Source organism: Apus apus, chromosome 6 (genome assembly GCF_020740795.1).
Source record: "Apus apus isolate bApuApu2 chromosome 6, bApuApu2.pri.cur, whole genome shotgun sequence".
NCBI lineage: Eukaryota > Metazoa > Chordata > Aves > Apodiformes > Apodidae > Apus > Apus apus.
The window spans coordinates 17,771,510-17,796,532 of record NC_067287.1 but is presented as its reverse complement, the minus strand read 5'-3'; the positions used below and the strand labels follow the sequence as shown (position 1 = coordinate 17,796,532).

The 25,023-nt window shown below is 37.3% G+C and overlaps 1 protein-coding gene across 1 annotated transcript in view; it reads right to left on the bottom strand.

Moving 5' to 3' along the window:
• Positions 1-10,438, bottom strand: part of PSMD14 (proteasome 26S subunit, non-ATPase 14) — a 47,551-nt gene extending 37,113 nt beyond the window's left edge. The window contains exons 1-3 of the mRNA XM_051623308.1: positions 10,328-10,438; positions 5,367-5,443; positions 2,731-2,782 (exon numbers count right to left, since the gene is read on the bottom strand). Of these exons, the coding sequence (XP_051479268.1) occupies positions 2,731-2,778 (48 nt within the window). The 5' untranslated portion in view covers positions 2,779-2,782; positions 5,367-5,443; positions 10,328-10,438. The remainder of the gene's footprint in view (positions 1-2,730; positions 2,783-5,366; positions 5,444-10,327) is intronic.
• Between the last annotated feature and the right edge of the window lie 14,585 nt (positions 10,439-25,023).

The window sequence follows — 25,023 nt, the reverse complement described above, 5'->3', positions numbered from 1 at the left end:
TTTATAAAATTACTTTAATAATGACAGAATGGTTTGGGTTGGAAGGGGTCTTAAAGATCATCTAGTTCCAACTTGACACCTCCCACTAGACCTGGTTGCTCAAAGCCCCCTCCAACCTGGCCTTCAACACTTCTAAGGAGGGGGCAGCCGCAGCTTCTCTGGGCAACCCATGCCAGTGTCTCACCACCCTTACAGGAAAGAATTTTTTCCTAATATGTAGTTTAAATCCACCCTCTTTCAGTTTGAAACCATCACCCTTCATCCTACCACTCCATGCCCTTGTAAAGTCCCTCCACAGCTCTTTTGTAAGCCCCCTTCAGGTACTGAAAGGCTGCTGTAAGGTCTCCCTGAAGCCTTCTCTTCTCCAGGCTGAACAACACCAGCTCTCAGTTTATCTTCATAGGAAAGGTGCTCTGGCCATCTGATCTTTTTCATTGCCTTCCTCTAGATTGGAATAGAGGGGTAGAATCATCCTCGGTTGACCTGCTGGCTACACATCTTCTGAGGCAGCCCAGGATACAGTTGGCTTTCTGGGCTGCAAATGCACATTGCTGGCTCACGTTAAGCTCTTCATCAACCAAGAGCCCCAAGCCCTTCCTTTCAGGGTGATTCTCAATCAATTTTTTGCCCAGCCTGTATTTGTGCTTGGGATTGCCCCAACCCATGTGCAGGATCTTGCACTTGGCTTTGCTGAATGCTTCTCTTTTTCTATATACACACAGATTATTCTTATGTTAGCAAGAATGACTCACTAAGATATTTTTATTATGTTCAACCATAGAAGCAAAACCTCCAAAGACAGAACAACTATGACACTCCAAAAAGAAAAACAAAAAGCTTTGCACAGTTGTTTACAACACTCTAGAGCAAGCAAATGGACAAAGTATGTCCAAGAAACACCTGATGTCTCTCTTCCACATCAAAGCCACCTGATTCACTCTGGATTGTCTCACAGTCTCAATTATCCATCAATCAATATTCAGAACATAAGTGATCTTTGAAGGTCCACTGAAACACTTAATTTTAAAGACAAAATTATTCTTTCTGAAAAGCCTTTCTCCTGATTCAATAAACCAAAAGACTACAAAAGTAGTCAAGACATCCAGTGCAAGCAGCAACTTGCATAAAGAGCAATTCAGTTTTCCACTTTTTTTTTCTCCAACACACATACATCAATTTATTTAAGAGACAATTCCATATTTAAACAAACACAGAGCAGCTTTGCAGGCCAAAGCTGCTACAGGAGTTCAGCGAGCTACTCTGAATGTTATGTTCTATTGTCTGCCACAATTTTCAAGCAAGCTTTAAGTTAAAGCTGAGAAATTCAGAAGCAGCAGAGAGAGTTAACCGTAAATTTGAAAAACAGCTTTGATATGCGTCAAGTTCAGAGAGGACTAAGAAGTGAAAGCTTGAGTGATTAGACTGCGCAGATGTTAAAAAAAATGAAGAGTCATGAAGCAGGCTGGCAGCTCAGAGGAACAAGAGAAATAACTGTTTAAGAAAGTGAAACTAAAAATAACCAAGGGCTGCCTGAAGATTCACTAGGAGAACGTGAATAGAATTTTAGCTATAAAACGGAAAAAAATTATGCACCAAAAGTTGCAGTTTGTTTGACAAAATACCTTTAGGCTGTAAATCAGATTGGAGTATTTCACCAAATTCTTCAGTATTAAACCACTTCTTTCCTAGTTATACTGTACACAAACACACTATGCACAACCAAAAGAAGCTTTGGTTTAGCAATTTCAATCATCACATAAACAAACCCAGACAAACATCATGAAACACAAGACAAACAGAGCTGATTATTTCAGAAGAACATGAGTCTAGATTCTCGATTTAGAACAGAGCCCTGAAGGCAGATGAGGAAACCAGAGAAAGGCCAACTACTGCAGCCAGCCAAGACTTTGAAGGAAATTACAGTGGAGCCCCTTCCTTAAGGAAATAATTCTTCCTAGAAGCCTCAGACCAAGAAGTTTCTAATTTATTTTTTTCTGGTATCCACAGTAGTCAGCACAATGTAATAAGATCAGCTTGGTTTTATTTTTGAAGACTGCTGGCTGCACCAGTTGGCCAAGGTAAAAAGCACCAGGACTTGCTCTAGTGGTAGGAGAAGGCATACAGGGTACGTAGGTCTTACAGTGGAACAGGAGAGCTGGCAGTCGGGCCTTTTTGTTGAGCAGAGTTACAGAAGTGAGGACAACAGTAAACAAGAGAAGGCCTGACAGAACACACAGAGATAACTAGAACTACCTTACCTGCAAGTGATAAAGTCAACTAATATCTCTTGAAATGTATATATACTTCAGTATCTTATAATGCCCATCACAATGGGACTGAAATACTGAAACACATCATTCATAAAGGAGCAAGTGCACATGCTCAGACCTTTAGAACAATCTTCATGTTCTGAAAATCCATACTATTGGAAATTGATTGTTAAATTTTATTCTTTATTTTCATCGCTTTTCAATCCAAAGTCAAAAACATTCAGACACCAAAGAAAAGGCTTATAAACATTCTGTAAACTCAGTGTCAACACAAGGGTTCATATTGACAAAAAGACCTGTCAGGCTGTGCCAGTCATTTGCATACACTTATAGAGCATCTCTACAGAGTCAGAGATTACTACCACAAATCTTTTTTTGATGCTGTTTTAAAATATAATAAAAATAATATTCTGGAATTAATTAATATTAAACAGAAGATACTGACAAGCAATATACTAACCTGTCCCAGCCCAGGCATTCCTCCTCCAAGTCGAAGTAGTCTATCCATATTTCTAGAAAAACAGAAACAAAGGAAAAATGTTCCCAAACTCTGAAGTGTTTACTGAATTGCTATCTATATAATTCACCTTCAGTCACTCAGTATGTCAAAAATATTGCTGGCAATTACAACACAACATCAGACTTCCTGTTAATTAACACCACATATTAATTCAAGAAGCTGTCTTCCATGCTAATTAACAGACCTTGTTTTATTGCTTTGGTTTTGGGTTATCCCCATTTCTGAAGAGCACTCACATCAAACTTTTCAAAACTTTCCTATGATTCAATTAATTGAGGTATTTTTGTTGCTGCTTAAGAACAGCACCTACATCCAGGAACTGTTTAAACTTATTAGACATACAATCGAGTTTACTATGATTTATTCAGAAGGCATCAATAAAAATGTGAAAGTAAGGATTTTAACATCCTCATTAGTAAGTTCTGCGCTAATTAACTTACAGCTTGTCGGTTATCATCAAAACTCCATGTGAAAGACACTGAGCAGATTATGGATCTCTGAATTAGCATCAAAAGCTTTTTTTTAATGAACTCATTATACTAAAAGAAATACTGTAAAGTAAACATTTCATGTGCATATAGTTAGAACACTAGTGACAGTACAGTCATTTAATACACATTTCCAGTGTTGCATGTGCCATTGCTTTAGTCCAAGATAATTCCAATCACTGCAACTAACTAGTTACTTAATTTAAAAAAAAAAAAAAAAAAAAAAGCAAGCTTTTCTATCTTGCAATTTTCAAAGGAGTGATGTTCAGGAATAAGAACTGTTAAGGTGCAATAACAAAAAAATTACACTGATTATTATTTCTCTGCAGCTTATTCACTTTCTACTGTTGAAAAGTGATCTACTATTTAACTATAGAGATCTAAATAAGGGTTCTGTGTCAGCTGTAACAGACTTTTATCTTGGCTTTTTCAACTTCATAGCTTTACACAATAATACAGCAATAACATTAAAACTACTGAATATTACTTTTTTAAACAGCTGCGTTTAGCAAATCAATCCGTTTCCAAGGCTTACAAAAATTAGTAAATTTTACTGGTTTATTTTGTTTGTGAAATAGAAGACACAAAGTAAAGCATCAGAAATGATCCTCTTAATTTCCCAAGTTTTAATACAACACAACAAAGCCCGTCCAGGTGATACAAGAGCAACTGAGAACAGCAAGAAATTACATTTCCAGAATATATTCATCCTCCAAATAGATGTTACATTAAACATAAGACATTTATATATATATAATCTCAACAGACTGCATTAACAATACTAATTCAAGAACCTTCTGTTGGAAACTGTTCTTCTTCTTCCCAACTGACAGTCTTGTATTACATCTTTTGTTTTGCTTTCATTTGTCCTGACAGCCTCTGTGACGGCATCAGCTCGCGACAGCTTCTTACGACAAAAAACTGAAATAATTTTGCTTTGTATATTAAAGAAGTCTTTATGTTGAAGGTGAATGTAAACTCATTATTTCTTCTGAAATTTTCTAGTATTTTTACTAGCTAGGTACTAACAAGCTTTATTCCAAGCTTTATTTTTAAAGTTTAAATGAAATATTTTAAGCTTCTTGTTAACACACACAGAGGTAGCATTTGAACCTACCACTAGACAAGATTATCTAACTACTACTTTAATCATGTATGGAATTTCTCCCATTTCAAACAACAATATCTAAGACACACAGATAAATAATACTTGCTTTAGCAAGCTATTAGTTTCATTTGATTCACTCCCTTGTACCACATTCAAACCTAACAATGGCAGCCTTAACTAACAATAAGTATTTTCTTACAGCTACCTTGGCACTATATACATTTAAAAGGAATTTATTAAAGGGTTAATGGTGATCCTTTTATTTTCAGTCATTGAAACCAAGCTTCTTTATTACAGGCAAAAGCTGTACACGAAGTGCATATACTTTTCTACCCTTAACTACAACAAATTCCAAATCAAGTTGTAAGATTTCCATGGAAAGGTTAAGTTGCTGTTTAAAGCTATTATGTAAGCACATAGTAAATGGCTTCAATAAAACACTCAAGTACAAATTAACGCCAACCACGTTTCATTTTACCCCTCTGCAGATACTCCTCCATTGAAACCCACAATTATTCATCTTTCATAACACTAATGAGGGCTGAAGAGTAGCTGAGAAGTAGATTAAACTACTAAAACTTTCACTTTGATCAATCATGGTTGTATGTTTAAGAAACTCTTAGTCTCTACAACTAGCAACCATAAAACTGGCCTCTCCAACTCTAGCAACTTCCAGAAGCTGATGAGGTGTATTACCTATGTGCATTTAAGAAATACTGAAGGTATTTAGTAGGTCATAGTACATTTTAGACCTAAATATACTTGTTTACTCTGTATCAACATCTGAAGAATTTATGTTAGTGATCCAAATTAAAACAAATTTTAATTTTTGTTAATCCACTGTGCCCAAATATTATTTCAGCCATAAATCCTGTTTATGAAATAAAGGCTTTTGTAAACCTTAAAACTGCTTGAGCAAAAATTTTAAACCTTAAGATAACTTGTAGCATTTACAAATAAAGCAAATATGCATTTCTAACCTGGTGCTCAGCAAGAAGTGACCACAGAACAAACTCCCACTTTCTGACTATGAAGATGACTCCAGAAGGTCTCTTTCCTATAGAAGGAAATAGAAAGAAGGGGAAAGGTAGAATACCAGTAAAAATTTAGAAACAGTAGCACACATAAAAGAAATGTTACCTCAGTGACTTGCGAAAGGACAAAGCATCATTGAAGATTAACTCAAAGAATGTTTGTTTGTTTTGCTTGTACCATATAATCCCTGGTACTTGCCATGTCTTGCCCAAGTATCAATAACACTAAAAGTAGTTTCCAAGTTTCTCAAAACTACATGGAAGAGTAAAACATTTTAATAACCAGTTTACGCAACTTAAAGCTAATCAATAATTCAAAATGCTGTCATTGCCCTTTATCACTATTTTAGAAGATTTTGACATAGCTAAGATGACCTAAGCACAAAGGTAAAGAGCAGTCTGCTCTGGACACTTTTCCTGTTTATTTCTGCAAGAGCAGTTGGTGTGACTGGGAAAGTCACGGAGGATCTCAGGTTTGCCTGAATTCCACTTGAGACAGGCTGCTTCACATTCAGTTTAGGAGTTAAGTCGTGTTATCCTCCTCCCAGAGAACAATGCCCACTAATTGCATCCACTCAATCATTTGTAGTGTAGTGTTTTAAAACAGATCTGTGAAATGATCTGTGGCCATGATTTGATAGACATTTTTTTCAATGTCAACGTTAACATAAGGAGCAGTGGGGAAGCTGCTGCTGCTGCTTACCAACTTGATGCTGCTTTCTCAGTACTGCCAGAACAGCCATTTGTGAAGCCTTTCAGTAAACTGATAGGCTAACAAAAATGTTGTTTTTAACCCTGTTCACTTCTCTGAGGATTCACACTGCATCCCAGAAACAGTTGTCTTGGCATAACAGAAAAAGAGGTCTTGGAAGAGCTGATTGCTTCCAACGCTCACCCAGACTCCAGAAGACATTTACACCAAATCATTATTTAAACTAAAGCTGCCCAAAGAGGGTCTTTGGGTTTGTTTGGTTTTTATTAGTACCTGAGGTAATTGAACAGAGACCGTTCCGAACCTCATCTCAAAGAAGTATAAGAGCAAAGGAAGATGTGTTTATCTTCTTGAAAACTTAAAGGAGAAAGAACAAGAGTTTCTCAGTGCCAACAGCCTGGGGTAGAATTCCACCAAGTCAAAAGAAAAGTCACTACATTGTTGCCCACTTTCCATATGGAAACGATCCAGGAGAGATCAGGTGAGACAGGACCACAATAGTCAGCAGCTGTATTAACACAGGCTGCAACAGAACTGCAACCACTTCACAAGCAGGCTTCAGAGTTACAACCCAATTCACTTTTGGCCAGCTGGCCACCCAGGGGACTTAAATTCCCTTCCCCGCTTCCTACAAGGATATTAAAGAAACAGATCTCTGTGAGCTTTGTCAGTTCCCTGCCAAAGGCATACAACATGGTACAGCTGAGAATTTTTCCCCTCTTGGCTGCAAAGTGCAAAAGGCTAGTTTTGATTACACACTTAGGTGTTGTTTTTTCCCCTATATAAACACACACTTACATATATATACACATAAAATCACAAAAAAAAAGCAAACAGTTCACAGTAAACCTTGCCTCCTTTCCTTCCAAAGTCAACAAAAGCTATTTTGATATTTCCTTCTGTCTGCAAGGAGGAGTTAACAGTGCCTGTTTAAGGTGAAGCTTTGAGGAAGTGAGTGTATGTATCAAATAGCTCCGTGTCAGGAAACAGCAGGCCAGTTAAAATCGTAATAAACTTGCATTTTGGAGCACATACACTCATTGAATTTGGATGACATAGGCTCACAAATTATATCAATGTGGTCACTGATGATGGCTTACCAAAAAAAGAAAAAAGTTATGTAGCTTCTCTGCTTGTGGATGTCCATAATTGAAAAACCTCAGCTAAAAAACCTTGGTCATAGGATGGTATTTAAAAAAACAAAACCTCCATTATAGCCATTTTCTTTTAACTGTCCTGGCCTCAAAAGGGAAAAGTCTGAGTTTATTAATAAGGCAGTGGAAGTATACACAGAGCATCTTAAAACTGAGCTGAAAGCAGAATTTTTTTTAAGAGCCTATGTCTAATATTTGTTCATAACACTGTTACTGTTAGGTAACTGTAATATTGGCAAGAGTTACCCACTTTGAGAACTCTGCATTACCACTCAGTTGTTGGTTACTACTTTCACATCACTTAAATGCTGACTTAAATGTTGACTTTAAAGGATGAAAACATTTTTCCTCAGGTAACAGAGGGATGAAATTATATAAATGCATTATGCAGAAATGCATATATACCTATAAGTATAAACCAATATCTGCTGTGTTTATACTTGGCATGTCTCAGCATGCATTTTCAAACCAACTTGAAACAGAGTCTTGAATTACTGTCTCTCTTTTCATGAGACACACGAGTTTCACACTACAGTGCACTATTTTTATCTAGCATTAACACTCCATGATGCGATCCCTCAAGGAAAGCGGGTTATCCTGGGTTGACAACTTTCTGAGTTAGCAAAAAAAATAATAAATCAAAATTGGCTTCAACATACATAGAAAAGAAAACACTGGCTATTAAACTGCCCCATTTGTGGAGAGCATCAAGCTAGACTCAGGTGACAGCAATTTACTCCACGCTTTGCAATTTGTACACTGAGAGACTTCATGCAAATTTCATCTTTGCTAACTCAGTTTCTCCACCTGAGACTACATACTAAGCTTTGTATAAACATTCCCAGATGTCCTGCTGAGAATTTCCACAGAGCAGATGGGTTAACAATTTTATTAACAGCAACTAAAAAAACTCATTTGAGGTTTTTTTGCTGTCACTATAGCAATGCCCAGGTCACTAAGGATAGTAAAGGGCTATGAAGGTAAATTTGCTGAGGAACTGAACCTTGCAGAGAAACACTGTTTCACCAAGAAAAGAACAAAAGCTCACTGCAAGTGAAGTCAGCCAACACCCAAGGAAAGAAACCTGAACCAGAACAGAGTTCACATATGACAATGAACTGTGGGGGGAGTCTATTTTCCTATATATTTATATGAAAAGGGGGGGGGGGGGGAGGGGGGAAATCACCATCAGTTCTCAGTAATCTGTTCACCAAAGCTAAAGATTAAGTGTGCCAGGCATGCAAGCTGTCTCAGAAGTGCAAGTCCAGAGCTCCATTATTGTTTTGCTTCTATAACATGCTCAGCTCTGTATACCTAAGTTTCTTCACCACAACAGAAACCCAGAAATTAAATTTTAATTTTATTCTATATCCAAAGTCATGAGCTTCTCTGAAATCTGTAGAAGTGGTGGGTAAGCACACAACTGTTGTGGAACCATCCCCCTGCCACCAACTCCAGCAATTACTCATAACACCGGTTTTCCATTATTCAAGGTATTCTAACTACTTGTCCTTTCCCATTATCCCAGATGTTAGGAGAGAACTGTAGCTAGTATTAGTGTACACTCCATAACACCTGTCAAGATTGAATCGCTTCCAAGAAAGTTTACCAACTAATTTATATTCTGATATTATTTAATGTCAATTCTGAAGTATGCTCTAACTTCTCATTTTCTTAACCACAGATATCAAATTAATTCCCTCACGTGACATCTTACAACAGCTGACAGAACATGACTTCACATTAAGCTATGGGTAAAACCTCATTGCTCAAAGTCACACTAACTGATTCAGAAGCAATACATTTGCAAGCCAAATTCCAGATTTCTTCACAATCACAGATTTTTTTCCTTGATTCCATAACAGAAGCTCAAAAAAAAAAGTGATCTTCTCAGCAGAATCTTCTTCCAGGTGTACTCCCTTGTATCTGAGGCATGTAGTACACATTACACTCACAGTGGGTGAAAGTTTTAAGATTAATATAAATCTGTCTGATTTCTCAGCTTGCCTAGTACCATTTCAGCTCTATACAGCTTCCAAAAACATTTGCATAAAACTTGGTTGTAACAGTCAGTCTCAATCTTTGTTGTTTTTGCTGGTTTTCTACAGCATACTGGAAACAAGCACAACTTTAAGAGATGACATCACCACACATTCCGATCTGTCAACTATTTACAAGCATCCAGCTGTGTCACATCCATGTGTTCTGAAAACGATACTGAAGTCAGATGTATGCTAGAAACAGCACTCTTGATTTCTATTATGGCTTCTTTTCTACTTAACTCTGCTTCATCTTTCCTGACACGGAACAAACATTTCCTCTCCTTCACGCATCCCTGCCAGTGCTTTGCCTTCGCCTCCTCCTCCCTATGTAACCCAGGCCGTACCCCAGAAGCAGCAGCGTTTACATCCGTGAAGTTCCTCCGACGAGCAACAGATTGCTGCCGCTGCTGCCGCTGCCCGCAGGATATCGTGGCGCTCGGGGGCACCGCCTGCCACACTGGGCGCCCCGGGAGCACCAGCGGCGGCTGCAGCCCGCGAAGCACGAAGGCCGCTCCCGGCCGGGCAGGAGGCCGGGCCGCGCCGGGCCCGGGAGGCGCCGAGGCCCAGGCGGCCTGTCCCAGCGCCGGCCCGCCCTGCGCCGCTGCCCGGGGCCCGCACGCCTCGCTCCGCCTGTTCACAGCCACCCCGCCCCGGCACCGCCGCGGCCCCGAAGCGCCCAGACTTTCTTCGGGCACAACCAGCGCAAACGCGGCAGGCACCGCCGACCCCACGGGACGCGGCCGGTTCCCTACACGGGCCGGTGCCCCACGGGGAGAAAACCGCCCCACAGGGCTGCCAGCCCTGCCCCGTCTCCCCTCCCGGGAAGGGACGGCGCCGCGTCCGTCCCCACCGCCCGCCCGCCCGGCGCCCGGGCCCGCTCCCCGCCGAGCCCACTGCCGCCCCGCAGAGGCCGTCCCGCGCAGCAGGGCGGCCCCCACGGGCTGCGCCGGACCCCCGGGGATCCCTGTGAGGAGGGCACCCGTCCCGCCGGGCCCTCACCTGGCGCGGAGCCGCCCCAGCCGCGTCGCCTGGGCCCGGGCCGCCGTGAATCAGCCGGATTTCATTCAAACCGCGTCCGCCCAGGCCTCCGCGAGGACTTCCCGGTGCAAAGGGCACGCGACGGGGGCTTCCGGTCGCGCCGGGCGGGAAGGGGCGGGGGGGGCTGAGCGCCCTAGCAACGGAGCCCGCCTGGCAACGGCGCGCGCTGCGGGCGGGAGGGAGGAGAGGGAGGAAGGAAGGAAGGAAGAGAGGAAGAGAGGAAGAGAGGAAGGAAGAGAGGAAGAGAGGAAGAGAGGAAGGGAGGAAGAGAGGAAGAGAGGAAGGAAGAGAGGAAGAGAGGAAGAGAGGAAGAGAGAGAGGAAGAGAGGAAGGAAGAGAGGAAGAGAGGAAGAGAGGAAGAGAGGAAGAGAGGAAGAGAGGAAGGAAGGAAGGAAGGAAGGAAGGAAGGAAGGAAGGAAGGAAGGAAGGAAGGAAGGAAGGAAGGAAGGAAGGAAGGAAGGAAGGAAGGAAGGAAGGGCTCCCAGAGGACTGAGACACCAGAGTTGTGTCCTGGCCTGAGGCAGGAGTGAGGCAGCGCCTGAGGCAGCGCGGTGCTGTGGTCACACCTGCGTTGCCCATTGTGCTTGCTGGATTGTGCACCACCAAAGCCATACCTGTCACAGTTACTTGGAGCTTTTGGGAACAGAGACCTTCACAGTCTCTGACACTGAGTGGACAGTGGTATATGCTTCCCTGAAGCAAGCAAACTGTGTTGCTGTACGAGTGCTGTGGGTTAACTTTGCCCATAACTCAGAATCAATTTGCAGTCAAATGGCACCTCTCCTCAAATAACCAGACAATAGGAAGGCAGAAGAACAACAAATGTGTCATCAAATCAATAAAAGAATGGTTACATTAATAGGAACAGTACCATATGTACTCTTAAAAACAGTGTTGCAGAAAATAAGAGGATTTAGAGAAGAGTAATAAGAGTGGTCATATGCATAAAACCATCATAAGCAGAAATGGAAGAGTGAGAATTTTTGCTATACAGAGACAACTAGGAGATAATTAGATGAAAGCATGAATGCTGGTGAATGATGCGTAGAAGCAAGCTGGAATTTCTATTATCCTTAAGTTTACACAAACAAAACCACTTGAAAATTGAAAGTTCAAAATACAAGGTCAAGGAAATACATTTTCAGACGATAAATGAACATTGAATCATAAAATCATTTCACTTGGAAAAGACCTTAAACATCATTGAGTCTAACTGTAAGGCTAACATTTCAAGTCACATTGAATCAGTGCCTCAGGAACCTATTATGGCTAAAACAATACAATGTTTTTTTAGAAGTTCATTTATATACAATTACGGAAATACTGCAAATATTTTAGAAAGTATTGGACAGTTTAAGAACCTGTAAAAGCAATTTCTTAGGACTCTGTATAAAAGTTTCTGCCATGAATGACAAAGAAGAGCATTATGGCTTGCTCTTGAAAGCTCCTTTAAGGATTGAGAGTGTAATGTTAGAAGATGGTCAGCGTTTTCCACTTACAGACAGCTCAATGGAAGCAGGTGAAGAGGTATTTATGTTATAAATTATACTGAAATAACCCAGACAGATAGAGTCACCCCTTCCATGACATTTAAGATCCAGAAGTCTTAGGTTTTTATACTACACTGTGTAAAATTAATCAAAAAAAAGATAATTACCATGGTATTTGCTATATTTTCAAAAAACAATATTTATGTAATTGTCTCTTCCATCCCTTTTCATATCTTTACTTGACTGAGGGAATCGCAAGAGTTAAAATCTCCAAGAGATTCTTAAGAAGCTAAAAGCTTAACATGTCATTTTGATTGTGTATCAGTCATTTCTTTTTCTTTTACTAATGCAAAACCTATTGGTGCAGTTTATCACTGCACCCAGTGTGAAATTATTCAGAAAAAAGAGTAAAGATGTGTGTGTGTCTGTGTATATGTTTATCTATGTGTGTTTGTCTCATTAAAAAAAAAAAAAATTGCACTCTGCTTCCAGTAGCCTGTTACATTTTATCCCGTTTTGTATCTCCTACAGCCCTGAGACTGTATTTTGAGTCTTACGAATATTTGAAATTTCTCAAAAGTCATTAAAATAATTATGTAGTCAAAGGTTCTTTATTTTTGAGATTACATTAATAAGCTAAAGTGTTAATTCAGTGTATTATGTATTTTTCTCATACCATGTTTTCAAGAGCAGTCCTTTATTTCTCCATGTTCATTGGAATTCTGACACTGTAATGAGAAGTAGTAATTATATTTTAGTTCTTACTCTACAGTGATGTGTCTTTAAGGAACTCTGCACTTCTGAAAAAAGAAACAAAAATATATATTTAAAGTGAGCATCTCTCTGGGTTAATGTGTATAATAAGGAAAAGCATCATAGTTAGCTCTTTGTGCTTTATGTAAACCCACTGACTTAAATTAGCTAAGTCTTTTCAAACAATGTGAAGATTTGGCCCTTCTTTGTTGAAATACAAAGAGAAACAGACTTTCATTGTTATTCTTAATTACATTTGAAGTCATAGTATTGACTTTTAAAATACATACATTTATTGAATTTTTATAAATAAATATAGTTACAGAAAAAGAAAAAAAGAAAATAGGAGAAATATTTACATTAGAAAGTATAGTGAATTAATTGGATATATAGATGCAGTATCAGTTGGTACTTATGACAGATGGTATTTTATATTTTGATATAAAAAAGATATATTCTTAATCGTATATGTCAAAGAAAAGAGACCATATGTTGTTAAACACTTCCAAATTGTCATTTAATCTGCAGGGCACTCTCTTACATGGTGCTGAAGCCCTCATGGTTTGGTCTAACCAGGGCTAATCCATAGAAGATTTTTATTTATTGTTTTGCTGTAAGGCAGTGCTGAATTAAAATATTCAATATTTGTTCCATTTTTTATTACTTGAATGGCTGTCACAAGTGATAAAAACTTCTTTTGATTGGACCCTCACCTTCCTGCAGTTTTCCCCATACTAACTTACCCTCACTTTCAGTAAAGCCATGAACAGGGATCAGACTTGCTCAGTAATCACACCATTTTTTCATAACACCCCACTTATATTATTTTTCCCCAAAGTGTGTTTGTGAATTAGTTAAAACAGCAATATTCTTGCAGCTCTGTACTTGATTCGTTTAATTTTACAGAGTTGAGTAATGAAATTAAAGAGTTATGTGTAAAACATAAGGAATACACTGAGAGACTGGCTGCAGTTTTCTTGCAAATCATTAGCAGACAAACAGAATGCTGTTTGTGCTAGGACAGGAGGAAGTCTCCAGAACATTGTTACAGTATTTTAAAAAAAACAACAACAAACAACAAGATACCATTTTAGAAAGCCTGGGATTACAGTACAGGATGCACTGTGGATTAGACAAAAGATTAGAGTTGTGGACAGTTGTATTTTCTATGTTTAAGCATGTAGAACAGAGCTGTTAATATATATTGGGGAGTGCAAGAGTTCTGGTTTTGTTTTTGGTTTGGTTTGATTGGGTTTTTTTGTTGCTTAGAACTATGTTTGGTAGTCAAACACTGAAAAAGTAACAGAGGAATAATAGTTTCTTAAACTGTAGCCTTTTACTCTGGGAATGGAATACAGCTCTGTCTTGGCAAACCTGTACATGGGAAAATGGTTTCTTCTGTCATATTTGGCAAGCACTCAAAACAGTTAAAAGTGCTTACGATGACCTCTGTGACATCCCCAACAGCTTGTAAAATGCCTGATCAACTCTTTGTTGCATGCAGACTAATAACAGGTCTTGTCACAGACAATGAATAACATTTCACAGGATTAGATAAAGATAGTATGTAAGAGTGAGATTACTTTTTTTAGTTTTCTCAACAATCCTACAATCAGCTGCAGAAGACTGTTAGAGGTTTGAAAGCTGCTTCATTAATCATGAAGCATATGATTATTGAAAGCCTGCAAACAAAACTATTTTCATCTCTTTCAGAACATAGGCCTGCCCATTAAAGTATGACAAGTATAAAACCAGATTAATATGGGTGAGAAGAACAGTAACAATGTATTTGGATATAATCCATCCCACTTTAGAAGAGAGAAAATAATAAGAAAGCAAACATTCCCTGCAGTGAGCCATAATACACCCGCCTCCCAACTGGAGTCAAAAGACCTTGTTTATATTAGAAGTTTCAGTATTCAGCAGCCTATGCAAGTTTCATATACAGTCCTGAAGGAAACTGGACTCCTGTCTTTTTATGTCTATTTAAAGTGATGGCTGAGTTGTGAGAACTATCTACAAACCATCTGGAGAAGATAAGGCCAAGAAAAAATCAGTCTTGCTGGAAACGCTTGTGTTGGGGGTGTCTATGGAAAATTTTTATGAGGAAGCAGAGAAGTGGGTTTGTGTCCTTGGCAATTACAAAGGTGCTACTCCGTGTGAGACGGATTATTTAAATAACTGTGTAGAAGACTGTAAATTGAAGACTGTAAATGAAGAGAAAGGTGGTATGTGAAGTGGACATACTGTGGGTTTTTTTCTGGATTACTGTGGGATGGAACTATGTTACACCTAATTCTTACTTTTTTTCTCTATTCCGTGGGAGTTTTTCCCCTTATTTGTGACACAAAATTAATTTTACACTTCCTTTAGTACTTAAAGTATTTCTGTTGTTGGGCTGACACATTCCTTTACAAAAGTGCTGTGTAACTGGTATAAGGATTCTCACCAACGTCAGGTAGTGAGAACCAAGGAATAAAGAGAATTTTGATAATTTCTGTGGCTATGTCTGTGTTAGGAAGTAGTACAGACTAGTAGGAAAAAATCTGTAGGGCTAAACAGGCAACGACACTGTATTTCTTTCAGCATTATTTACACTGGATGGCTCTAATGGAGTCTCACAGAGTGAATGCCCACTTGCAACCAAAGTGTGTTGTGTGCAGTTTTTCATAGGAAAGAATCTACTTCCAGCACTCCCAGGCAGCACCACAGGACAAACCAAAGCATTGAAATGCACTGAAATAGAGAGTTTTGCTTTAAAGGCCCACTCTGGATCCAAACTTAAATATTCATATACATGCATGATATATGTAATAATATTTACATTTTTTTGGTAGCAAGAATTAACCCACAGTATGGAAAGAAAACACAGCAGACAGCTGGAGAAGAGTGAAATAAAATTGAACAAGTTGAAGTCATCCACATTGCTACACATGGCATGCCCAAAGCACTGGGTATATACAATATGTTCTATGGAGAGCCTGAGGGACCTGTAAACTGCTAGATAAAACCCATTCAGTGAATATTTTGATCCTCACAAGAATGTCACTTGGGAAAGGCACATTTTTTACAAGAAACCAGCTGCCAGATGAGACCATTGACCATTGTTAAGATCTTTAAAATAAAGCCAAGTAATGTGAATTGGAGCAGTTAACAGATGGATAAATTACTTGTGATATAAGTGATAACCAAGTCAAAGCAAGGTGAGAAAAGGACTTGACATTGCAAAGAACAGCGGATATTTGCAGGGCTAGCAAAGACGGCTTCCCAAATAAAAGTGTTAGCTAGTGGTGAAAGAACTGGAGTGTGTCTAATTAAAAATGCATACCAAAGCATAAAGAGAGAATACAAGGGTAAACAAATGGCAGAGACCAGACTTGTTTTCAATAGATGCAAAATCAATCACAACATGGTGAAAAGGTCCTGCACAAGAGGTTCAGCGGCCTGTACACGATGAAAGCAGCCATTTTGCAGAAAATAGATTGCTTTCAACTCAACCTGTGAAGATATGCTAAAGAAAAGCTATCCACAACTATACATAATGATGTTACGGACATAATGATGGTGGCAACAGTTAAAGTAATTATCACAACTTATTAAAGGGATGGTAGGGATGATACTACTCTATAAAAACACATTCTCTCTTTAGCCAGAACTTTTTCCTTTGAAAGTGCCTCAGAACCAGAGATGCAATTTGTAGATTTTGGAAATTCTTTGGTGACACAAAAGTAATGAAGAATTGCTACATGGCTTCATTCCACAGTGCTCTCCATAAATGAATTAAATCTGTAGAGATCACATTACTCTAGTAATCACACTGATACATGAGAGAATAAGGTATTTGCAGTGTTGGTGCCTCTACAGAACAAGGTTCTGTTCATTATTTGTGATTTACAGTTACTTAGGAAGCGAAAGAACCTATATTCTCTATTTAAATAGAAACTTAAGCTAAATGTAAAATAATGTATCTAACTTACACATGAAATTTGTGACTTCCATATAGTCTCCCTCTCCAGAGTTGTGCAAGCTATCAATTAGATCATGTTCACTCTTCTCTGTAGGATGGTTTCAGTTCTTGCAGTCAACACCAAGATACACCCCATGGCATTTTTCCCCTTTATTGCCCTGACTCTTTCTTCCAGGGCCTCCTTAGTAGGATTCTCTGCTATGCTTATAAACATTAAAGCATGATGGATCCTTATTGTGCTTGGAAATTTTATGATATAATACAAATTATAAACAGCTATCTAGATAAACCTAGATATTTCTCCTTCTTGGTTGCTTTAGAAAATATCTATTGTATTGATTAAATATATACATTCTACTTTAGTTAGTTCAGCTTTTTGTAATATGAGGCACTGACAGAAGGAAAAGGAAAATAAAATATAACAATTGTTTCTTGACTATGTGCAATTTGTACAGTTGTGATCCTGTTTTGTTCTCTGTGTTGATCACAGTAAAAATACTAGAAGTATGTAAAAAAGGTTTGTTTCATTCTTGTAGTATCTGAATTGCCAGAATTATGATTTTTCAGGTTTTTATTCTACCAAATAGGCAGGCTCCTTACAAACAAGGATAGAAATGTAATTTGGATAGGCAGAATACTTGCAGTTGGCAATAAACAACGCAGGTATGGCAAGATCCTTATTTTAGTTAGATTGGCCATGTGCCATAAATAATTATGGTAGCGATTTATCTCATCTCACTAGCTATCTTGATACAGCTGATTAAAGGCTATAAACTGACTTTAATTATATGTTGTAACAGTTGGTATTTCGAGACCTAAATATTTGGGACCATGTGGTGGCAGTTTGAATCTTCATTGTTGGAATTATCTGAAGAAACTCTTAATACTGTCTAGATTTCAAATTTCAGCCATGTTTAAAAATTCACATGCATCCAGATTTTTAGAGAGTCCTAATTCTTTTAGCTTGAACAACTAAACACTTTTTTTTACCTTTTTTCCTATTTTATTCCAGGTCCAGAATTGAGTCCAAGTACTAACTGAACTGAGGCTTTGTCTCTGCAAAGGTAGGATGTGCAAAATATTATCCATTTCAGATATTTTTTGTTAAGATAATCAAACAGTAAGACAGTTTTATCCATTGCAGAGAAGGTAGATACAAATGTCACACTTGCACATACTATTTTTTATAAAGATATTTGAATATTTGTCTTTTGATTTCCTGAGAACTTATGAGACAGCTCTCAGTATCAGGTACGTAAGGCATCATTGATCTGTTCTGCAAGTATTTTATATTAATTGTAAATTTAATTTAATTTAATTAATGTATTTTATTTAGTGTTTAGTTGTTCTGCTAAAAAGAACTTATTCTTGTTGGTTGTTTTTTTTTTCTGTTAAAGTGCTAGTTGTCACAGCACTGTCTAAATGTTTGTATTTTTTTCACTGACAAAAATGAGTGTGTATCCAGGTAAGTGGAGTATCACACAGCTAAACAGAATGTTGGAGGCAAAACTAAATACAAAGTTTGTTGCAATCAAATGAAATTTTTGAAATCAGATCATGAAAACCAGATATTAATTACATTTTTTAATTTATTGTGTTGCTGGTATCTAAGTTGCTGGGTTGTTAAAATATGGTACAATACATAATCTATAATTGTGGTTTGGAGCCTTTTTAGGATAATAGATTTGAATTAATATGGTAGAGAGACATTTCAACTTGAGACCACAGATTTTTCTACCTACCTGATTAAACCAATGCAACTGGTTTATTAGCCCAGACAACTTCATCCACAGATGTAAATGGCCAGTTATTGAAGTCCAGTAAAGACTTCAGTATCTGCTACCTCGTTTTATTAATATTAAAAAGTTTTTTATACTAGCCCAAAACTTAAAGCTTTGTCTCTTGTTTTATTTCAACAAACTATTTATGGCAGTATATGGCAGTAGTTTTAAATCACTTCTGACTTGAGAGTCATAAAAAGTTTCAGTTGGCTTCTGTAGATATGTCATACATATTGATCGTACTGACATATATAAACTTGTTCCTAATTGCCTTTCACAGATTGCTTTAGAAGCAGAGTTTGAGGTCTAAGAACTAGTGGGCAGACACTTTTTTTCCTTAGACCACAGATTATAAAGTTAACATCAGTGCTTTAAAAAATCTTCTGGAGTCTTTGAGTTGTTTTCATATGTATGTTATGAAATTACAATGAAAACAAACAGTTTACATACTGCACGATGATTCATATAACATGTGTGCAACAGGGAATTTTGGGTGGTATTAATGCAATTGTTAGGTCTCAAGAATCTTTTTCTTACAGCAGTTACACTTCCTAAAAATTACCTCATGTCATCAGAGCCTTATAATTGTATTTTTGTGTATTTTAGGAACTTGGGGTTTTTGAGTAGTGTTTGTATGCTTAAAACTCCCACTGCTCCAGCCTTTCTGTGGTAGCATTCTCAGTATTTGTTCAACAAGCTAATATAATTAATTGCTCCTTTCAGCTTAATTTCATGCTCAACATTGGAAAGAAGTTCCTCTTCTCCACAAAACTCAGTTACAGAAATTCATTAAATTACATATTTCCAAGTTACCTGAAAAACAAATTTAAGCAGAAGCTATAATCTCATCTAGCTAACAATTACTTTTTGTATTCAACATCCTTCACTTGCTGTTTTCAGCAACTGTGGATAGCCTCTAAAAAATCATCAGTCCTTTATTGCGTATTTCTTTATGAGCACAGATGCTTACAACTTCTATTGAGTGACTGTAAGTAACATCATTTTTAATTAGAAATGCACTGATTTAAGATTGCCTGCTCATCTTAGCTCCCTCCATCTTTCAGGTAACTGGAGCTGCTAATTACTTTCAAAAAAGTAGGTCAAATGGTCACTATCTGAATTCATTAACCACTCAGCAAAATATGTCTTTTGCTCTCTAAAAACCAGGAAAACTTTACAAATATTTTTTTAAATAAAATATTGTGTTCTACTTTACCCATTTATTTTGTTCTTGGCAATAGATATAGGATTTCGTAATAGTAGTGATAAAGAAATAGCTAATATTCTGTAAATGAATGGTAGGTAAACTAGCTTTCTCTTTTGTAGGGGAAGACAGCAAAATATATTCTTTAAGTTATACATAAACAATAACCTAAAGGATCTCTATCCCACTGAAAAACTTTCAAGACCAGTTCATTCATGTTTTCTTCATACAATCTTTTATGGTTTTCTTTCTGAAGTAAGAGAAAAATAATGCCCAGTAACAATCATCACATGTAGACTACAAAATAATCTGTTCAAATAATAATAAAAATTGAGTATAGATCCCAGGCCTTTTACACCATGTCTTCTGACACCCTGCACGTGAAAGAGTTTTTAAACAAATGTTGTCTAGTTTTAATGTTTGAGAAAATAATTTGAAGCTACTGTAACATTTTATCTTCCTGGCAGTATGGATATTGTCTGATCTAGATATGTACTTTTGTGTGACTGTTATTGTTATACCCACAAATACTTTAGTAACATAGAATTTTGCAAATTCAGACCACCCTTACTGTCTTGAAGCATAGCAATAGGCTGCCTGCTATGTGAAAAGTAATGCTTCTAATTATTTGAAAATACTTTTGGTATTGCAAGTTAGTTTTCAAAAAAAGCATTAGACCAAAAGTTGGTGAGCTATTTGCAATATTAACATGGTATAGGCCTTTGGATTTTGTAGTACTTCTCTCAGCTCTTCCTCATTTATTGAACATTTGTTAAATTTTCTTCACTGCTTACCAGTAAAATTCTAGCTAATCTTGATACTTCCATTGTAATTTAAGATAAGCTTCAGATATACTTGAATGATGTGGACTATTTTTGTGTCATGAATGCAGTAAGGTTTTTCTTACTCACATACTGTTATAATGTAGGTAAGTTTGATTCCTTCTGGCCTCTAGCATTATGTTTTACTATAGAAATAGGAAAAAATCCTTAAATAATATCAAGTCTTTCTCATGACAGATAAAGCAGCTATCCCTTATATAGCTTGAATGAAGCAGTCCTTTTCAGGAGGAAGAATCCACTCTGTCTAAATTTGGGCATACAGATCTATTGCCTCTTGAGGTCTTCATCATTTTGCCAGTTAAATAAGCAGGGTGCTTTTTTTTTTTTTGGCTTTTTTTTTTTTTTTGTGGAAGAAGCTTAGAGTGCCAAATATACTGTTTCAAAAAGCTTACTAAAAATTATGGTTTTATTTTTTTTACATTGACTGATGCCAGTAAAAGGGGAAGGCTTGTGTTATTATGTAAAACTGCACACAAATTTATGTTCACATTAAGTATTTATTTTTATTTCTTTAGAAAAAAATATTGATAGATGTTCAAACAGAAGGAAATACTGTGAATAATACTGTCTTTCCCTTTTAAGAGTTACAAACATGTTCTATATGAGTTGAGCCATCCTGGCATAAGCCATTCTACAATGCTTAAAGAATAAGACCAGTATTTGGTCTTATTGGTCTACATTTGATCAATATTGGTCTTTCAAGCTCAGAAATTCCAGAGTGGCATTATCAGGTCAGTTGGCAGTCCTCTTTTATTTTAGACCAATACTGCCACTACCATTAAGAACAGCATATATGAAAACTTCTGACTACAAATAATCATCAGAGTTCTATGGTATTTTGTGTAATAGCTGAATGCTAGCTTCTCCATTAGTTAATTCTTTATCTAATCAATCATATTGTGGTCAATGAGACTGTGATTACTAGTATCAACTAATATCAGTAAGATCATTTAAGATACAGTTTCCTTTTCATACATAGAATCATAGAATTGAATTATAGAATCAGCAAGGTTGGAAAAGACCTTGAAGATCATAAATTCCAACCATCAGCCCTACACCCCTGTGACCACTAAACCATGTCCCGAAGCACCACGTCTATCCATTTTTTGAACCCGGCCAGGGACGATGCCTCCACCACCTCCCTGGGCAGCCTGTTCCAATGCCTCAGCACTCTTTCTGTGAGGAAATTTTTCCTAATACCCATTCTGAACCTCCCCTGGCACAATTTGACCCCATTTCCTCTTGTCCTGTCACTAGTCAGTAGGGAGAAGAGGCCAACACCTGCCTCACTACAACCTCATTTCAGGTAGCTGTAGAGAGCAATGAGGTCTCCTCTCAGCCTCCTCTTCCCCAAGCTAACAGCCCTAACTCCCTCAGCCTTTCCTCATAAGAGCTGTTAGATCACAAGATCATTAGTATTTATTACCATTTATATTAAATATCTGTGCTAGCTGCATGCGTTTGTTCTGCAAATGTTGGTGGAAAATAAGGCCATACATATTCCTACAACAAAGCTGTTCATTGTATAATTTAGTTTTCAGCTGAGTCTGAACTTACTGCAGGTGAAAATAAGATGATCCAGATCTGTCAGCACTGATATACATGTAGGTGGTTCCATTATTATAATTTGTGAAATGCTCACAAGCTGTTTTTGTGAGGGTGCTTATATAGAGTACTGTATTAAAAAGAAGCAAAATGTTCTACCTTATGATGGCATTGCAGTTGTGCAGTTTGTGTAAAGTGATCAAATGTTTCTAAAATACACATTAAAAGTTTCTGAAGAGGAGAACTGGGCATTATTATTGTATGATTTTGGATGTAACACGACACTACATACTTTAAGAAAGAATTTCCTGCTTTTTGTGGAACAGATATGTTTCAATCAAATGGAACTCATAACTATTTATAAACCAGATGCTCTTTTTATGAGCTATGAGTTACTATAAGAATAACAGTGCTTTTCTTATATGGAACATGGGTATTAGTTGCAGAGCTGTCCCTCTTTCTTGAACAAAGAGTTATTGCATTACTACTAATAGAATTTCTGGGGTTTTTTTTCACTGTTTTGAGAAGACGACTATGCTTTTTTTCTTAAATTGTACTTTCAGCTGTTGTTTAAATTTGCAGTGATGAGCATATATAGTGTGAGTAATAGATGTTAAAACCAGGCTGCAACTCTGATTAAAATAAATTATTGAATAAAAATAAAATACCTTACTTCAAATACCTGCTTTTGATAAATTTATTTTAAAATAGCTTTAAAGTATAAGATGATAATATAGCTGTCTGTACTGCATTAGCTGAAGTCCCCTCCTCTCTTCCCTGCCATATGCAGAGCAGTAGCAAAATGAGGCTTATTGTGAGAGGTTTTGTTAAGACTGGCTGATATACTTAGAAAAAAATGGACAAGGTTTGGGACTCATGGTTTTTCCATAGAGTCATTCTGCTTCATTTACTTACAGTGAAGCAAAATGAAAAAAAAAAAAAAAAGTAAAAAAACCCCCGGAGAAATCTTAAACTACATTGTTTTTGTCTTGTACTCTTCTAACTGTATGAATATGCCATTTTGGAGCTCTGTTTGGGATTTTTGGCCCATGAATGAATCTATGTTTCAGCTTGAATAAGGAAAGTGGCCAGCTCCATGGGCCTGTAAATGCTTTATGAAAAAGAGAATGAGCTGTAGTCACCTACAATGAAGTAATGCTGTCAATGCTTAACCATATTCCCTACTTTAGTCACATGATAGCAAACACCTTTGGATGAAAAGAGCATTCCTAATCTGTAAAAATTTGCTCTATGGGCACTTAAACAAGCAGAGTATTCTTCATTATGTGACATGAAGGGCAAAGTAGATTTTTTCTATCCCTGAAAACAAAATTCTTGCACTGAAGTCATCTATGTAAAAACAGAAGTCTTGAAGAATAGCTTGCAATTGTGTAGCCCTTTTTGTCTACCTGAAATGTGAATATTGGAACCATCAATTTTCATATCAACAGCAGCTCTGCTTCTCTTCTCTTTAGTTATGGCCAGTGTGCCATTTTTGAAATATTCAAACAAAGAAACCGCAAATCGCTAGTCACACCACAATACCAGCTTGTGTTTACATTTTCAGCTCTCCAGATCATGATCCTATTGAGTGCACATAGAGCGAGTGCGTGTACACGCGCCCATCCACCATCAGGAGAAATGAAACTGTAAACACAAGCTGGTATTTTGGTGAGGGCACACTAATATGGCGGTTGGTGGGGTCAGAAGGTGGAGGGTGAATTATGGATCCAGAATTTCCTTGTATTTTTCTTGTTAAAGTCAAGCTGCTTGCACAGTAGCTGCTTTTCAAACTGAAATGTTTGGTAGTTTTAAAAGGGTAGGACCTAGTTTCATTAATTTTAAACAATATATTCAGACTTGAAAGAAGATGGATGAAAGCTCTAATGCTTGGCATACTTAAACTAGACAATTAATGATAAACTATATTAGAGGAAGTTCTGCTTGCGTGAGTGGAGGAGGGTGTGCAGGAATGATCACGTAGGTTTTACCATTTACTGAATTCTTTGCTGAGCTATCTAGCGAATCATCTTGCTTAGTATTAAACTAAACACTGAAGAAATTGTTAAAAATAATATGGTGAGAGAAAAGTTACTATATTTAGATTTGGAGCATTTAAGATATATATTTGAATGTAAACTCTTAAGGTACTTGATGGGTAGGCTGAAGAGACTAAATGTATTTATTTAGATATCTCTAAGAATTTCTTTGTTATCTATAACTCAATTTAAATATGCCTCCAAGTCTCTGTGTTTTTTTTTATCAAGGAAAATGTATTATTTAACTAAAACTAGATTGCCTGAACAAAGCATTATCTTGAGAAGACTTGGTTTTTCTGCTCACAGGTCAGCTGTTGCCATTAATCTTTATGGAAATCTCATATTTGTTGTTGTTTGAAGTTGATAAGTCTTCCTTACTGGCCATTTATAGCCATTTTATCCCACCTTCTCCAAGAAGAAGGGGGAGTATTGCTGAAAGAAGATGTATATTGCTATTTTGAGAGAACAGAACACTGGAATGCATAATCAAGCTATGGCTTTAAGGAACAGAACAGAGACATGAACAAAAGAGAGACTGTTGTCTTCAGAAGGAAAACAGTCTCCTAAAATCTAACTAGTCTGATAGCTTCTCCTGAAGTGAGAGCTGCATAACCTAATTTTCAGTCCTGCTATCATATTAGCATGTTGTGTTAAAAACAGCATTTCTGAGCTCACTCTTTTAAACGCTATAGGTTGTTCTTAGTTCCATAGACATTTTAAAGCACTATGATGTAATTCAGATTATAGATACTAAAATAGCTGCTTTCAAAATAAATTTAAAAATTTTAAAATAAATAACCTTAAAAATAATAAAATGCATTTTATTGCTTGTAGGTTTGATTCCTTAGCACACAATGCCCATATTTATCTGATCGGCCTTTTTACATTTTTATGTTAGAGGGAGCACAGAACTCAAAAACCCCACAAAAGAAAAAAAACAATAAACCGTAGGCTTTATTGTGAACTGTCTACACTTTATGGAAATCACATAACATCTTAGTTCTTAGCACATGTCTGGTTAAACAGAGTGAAGAAG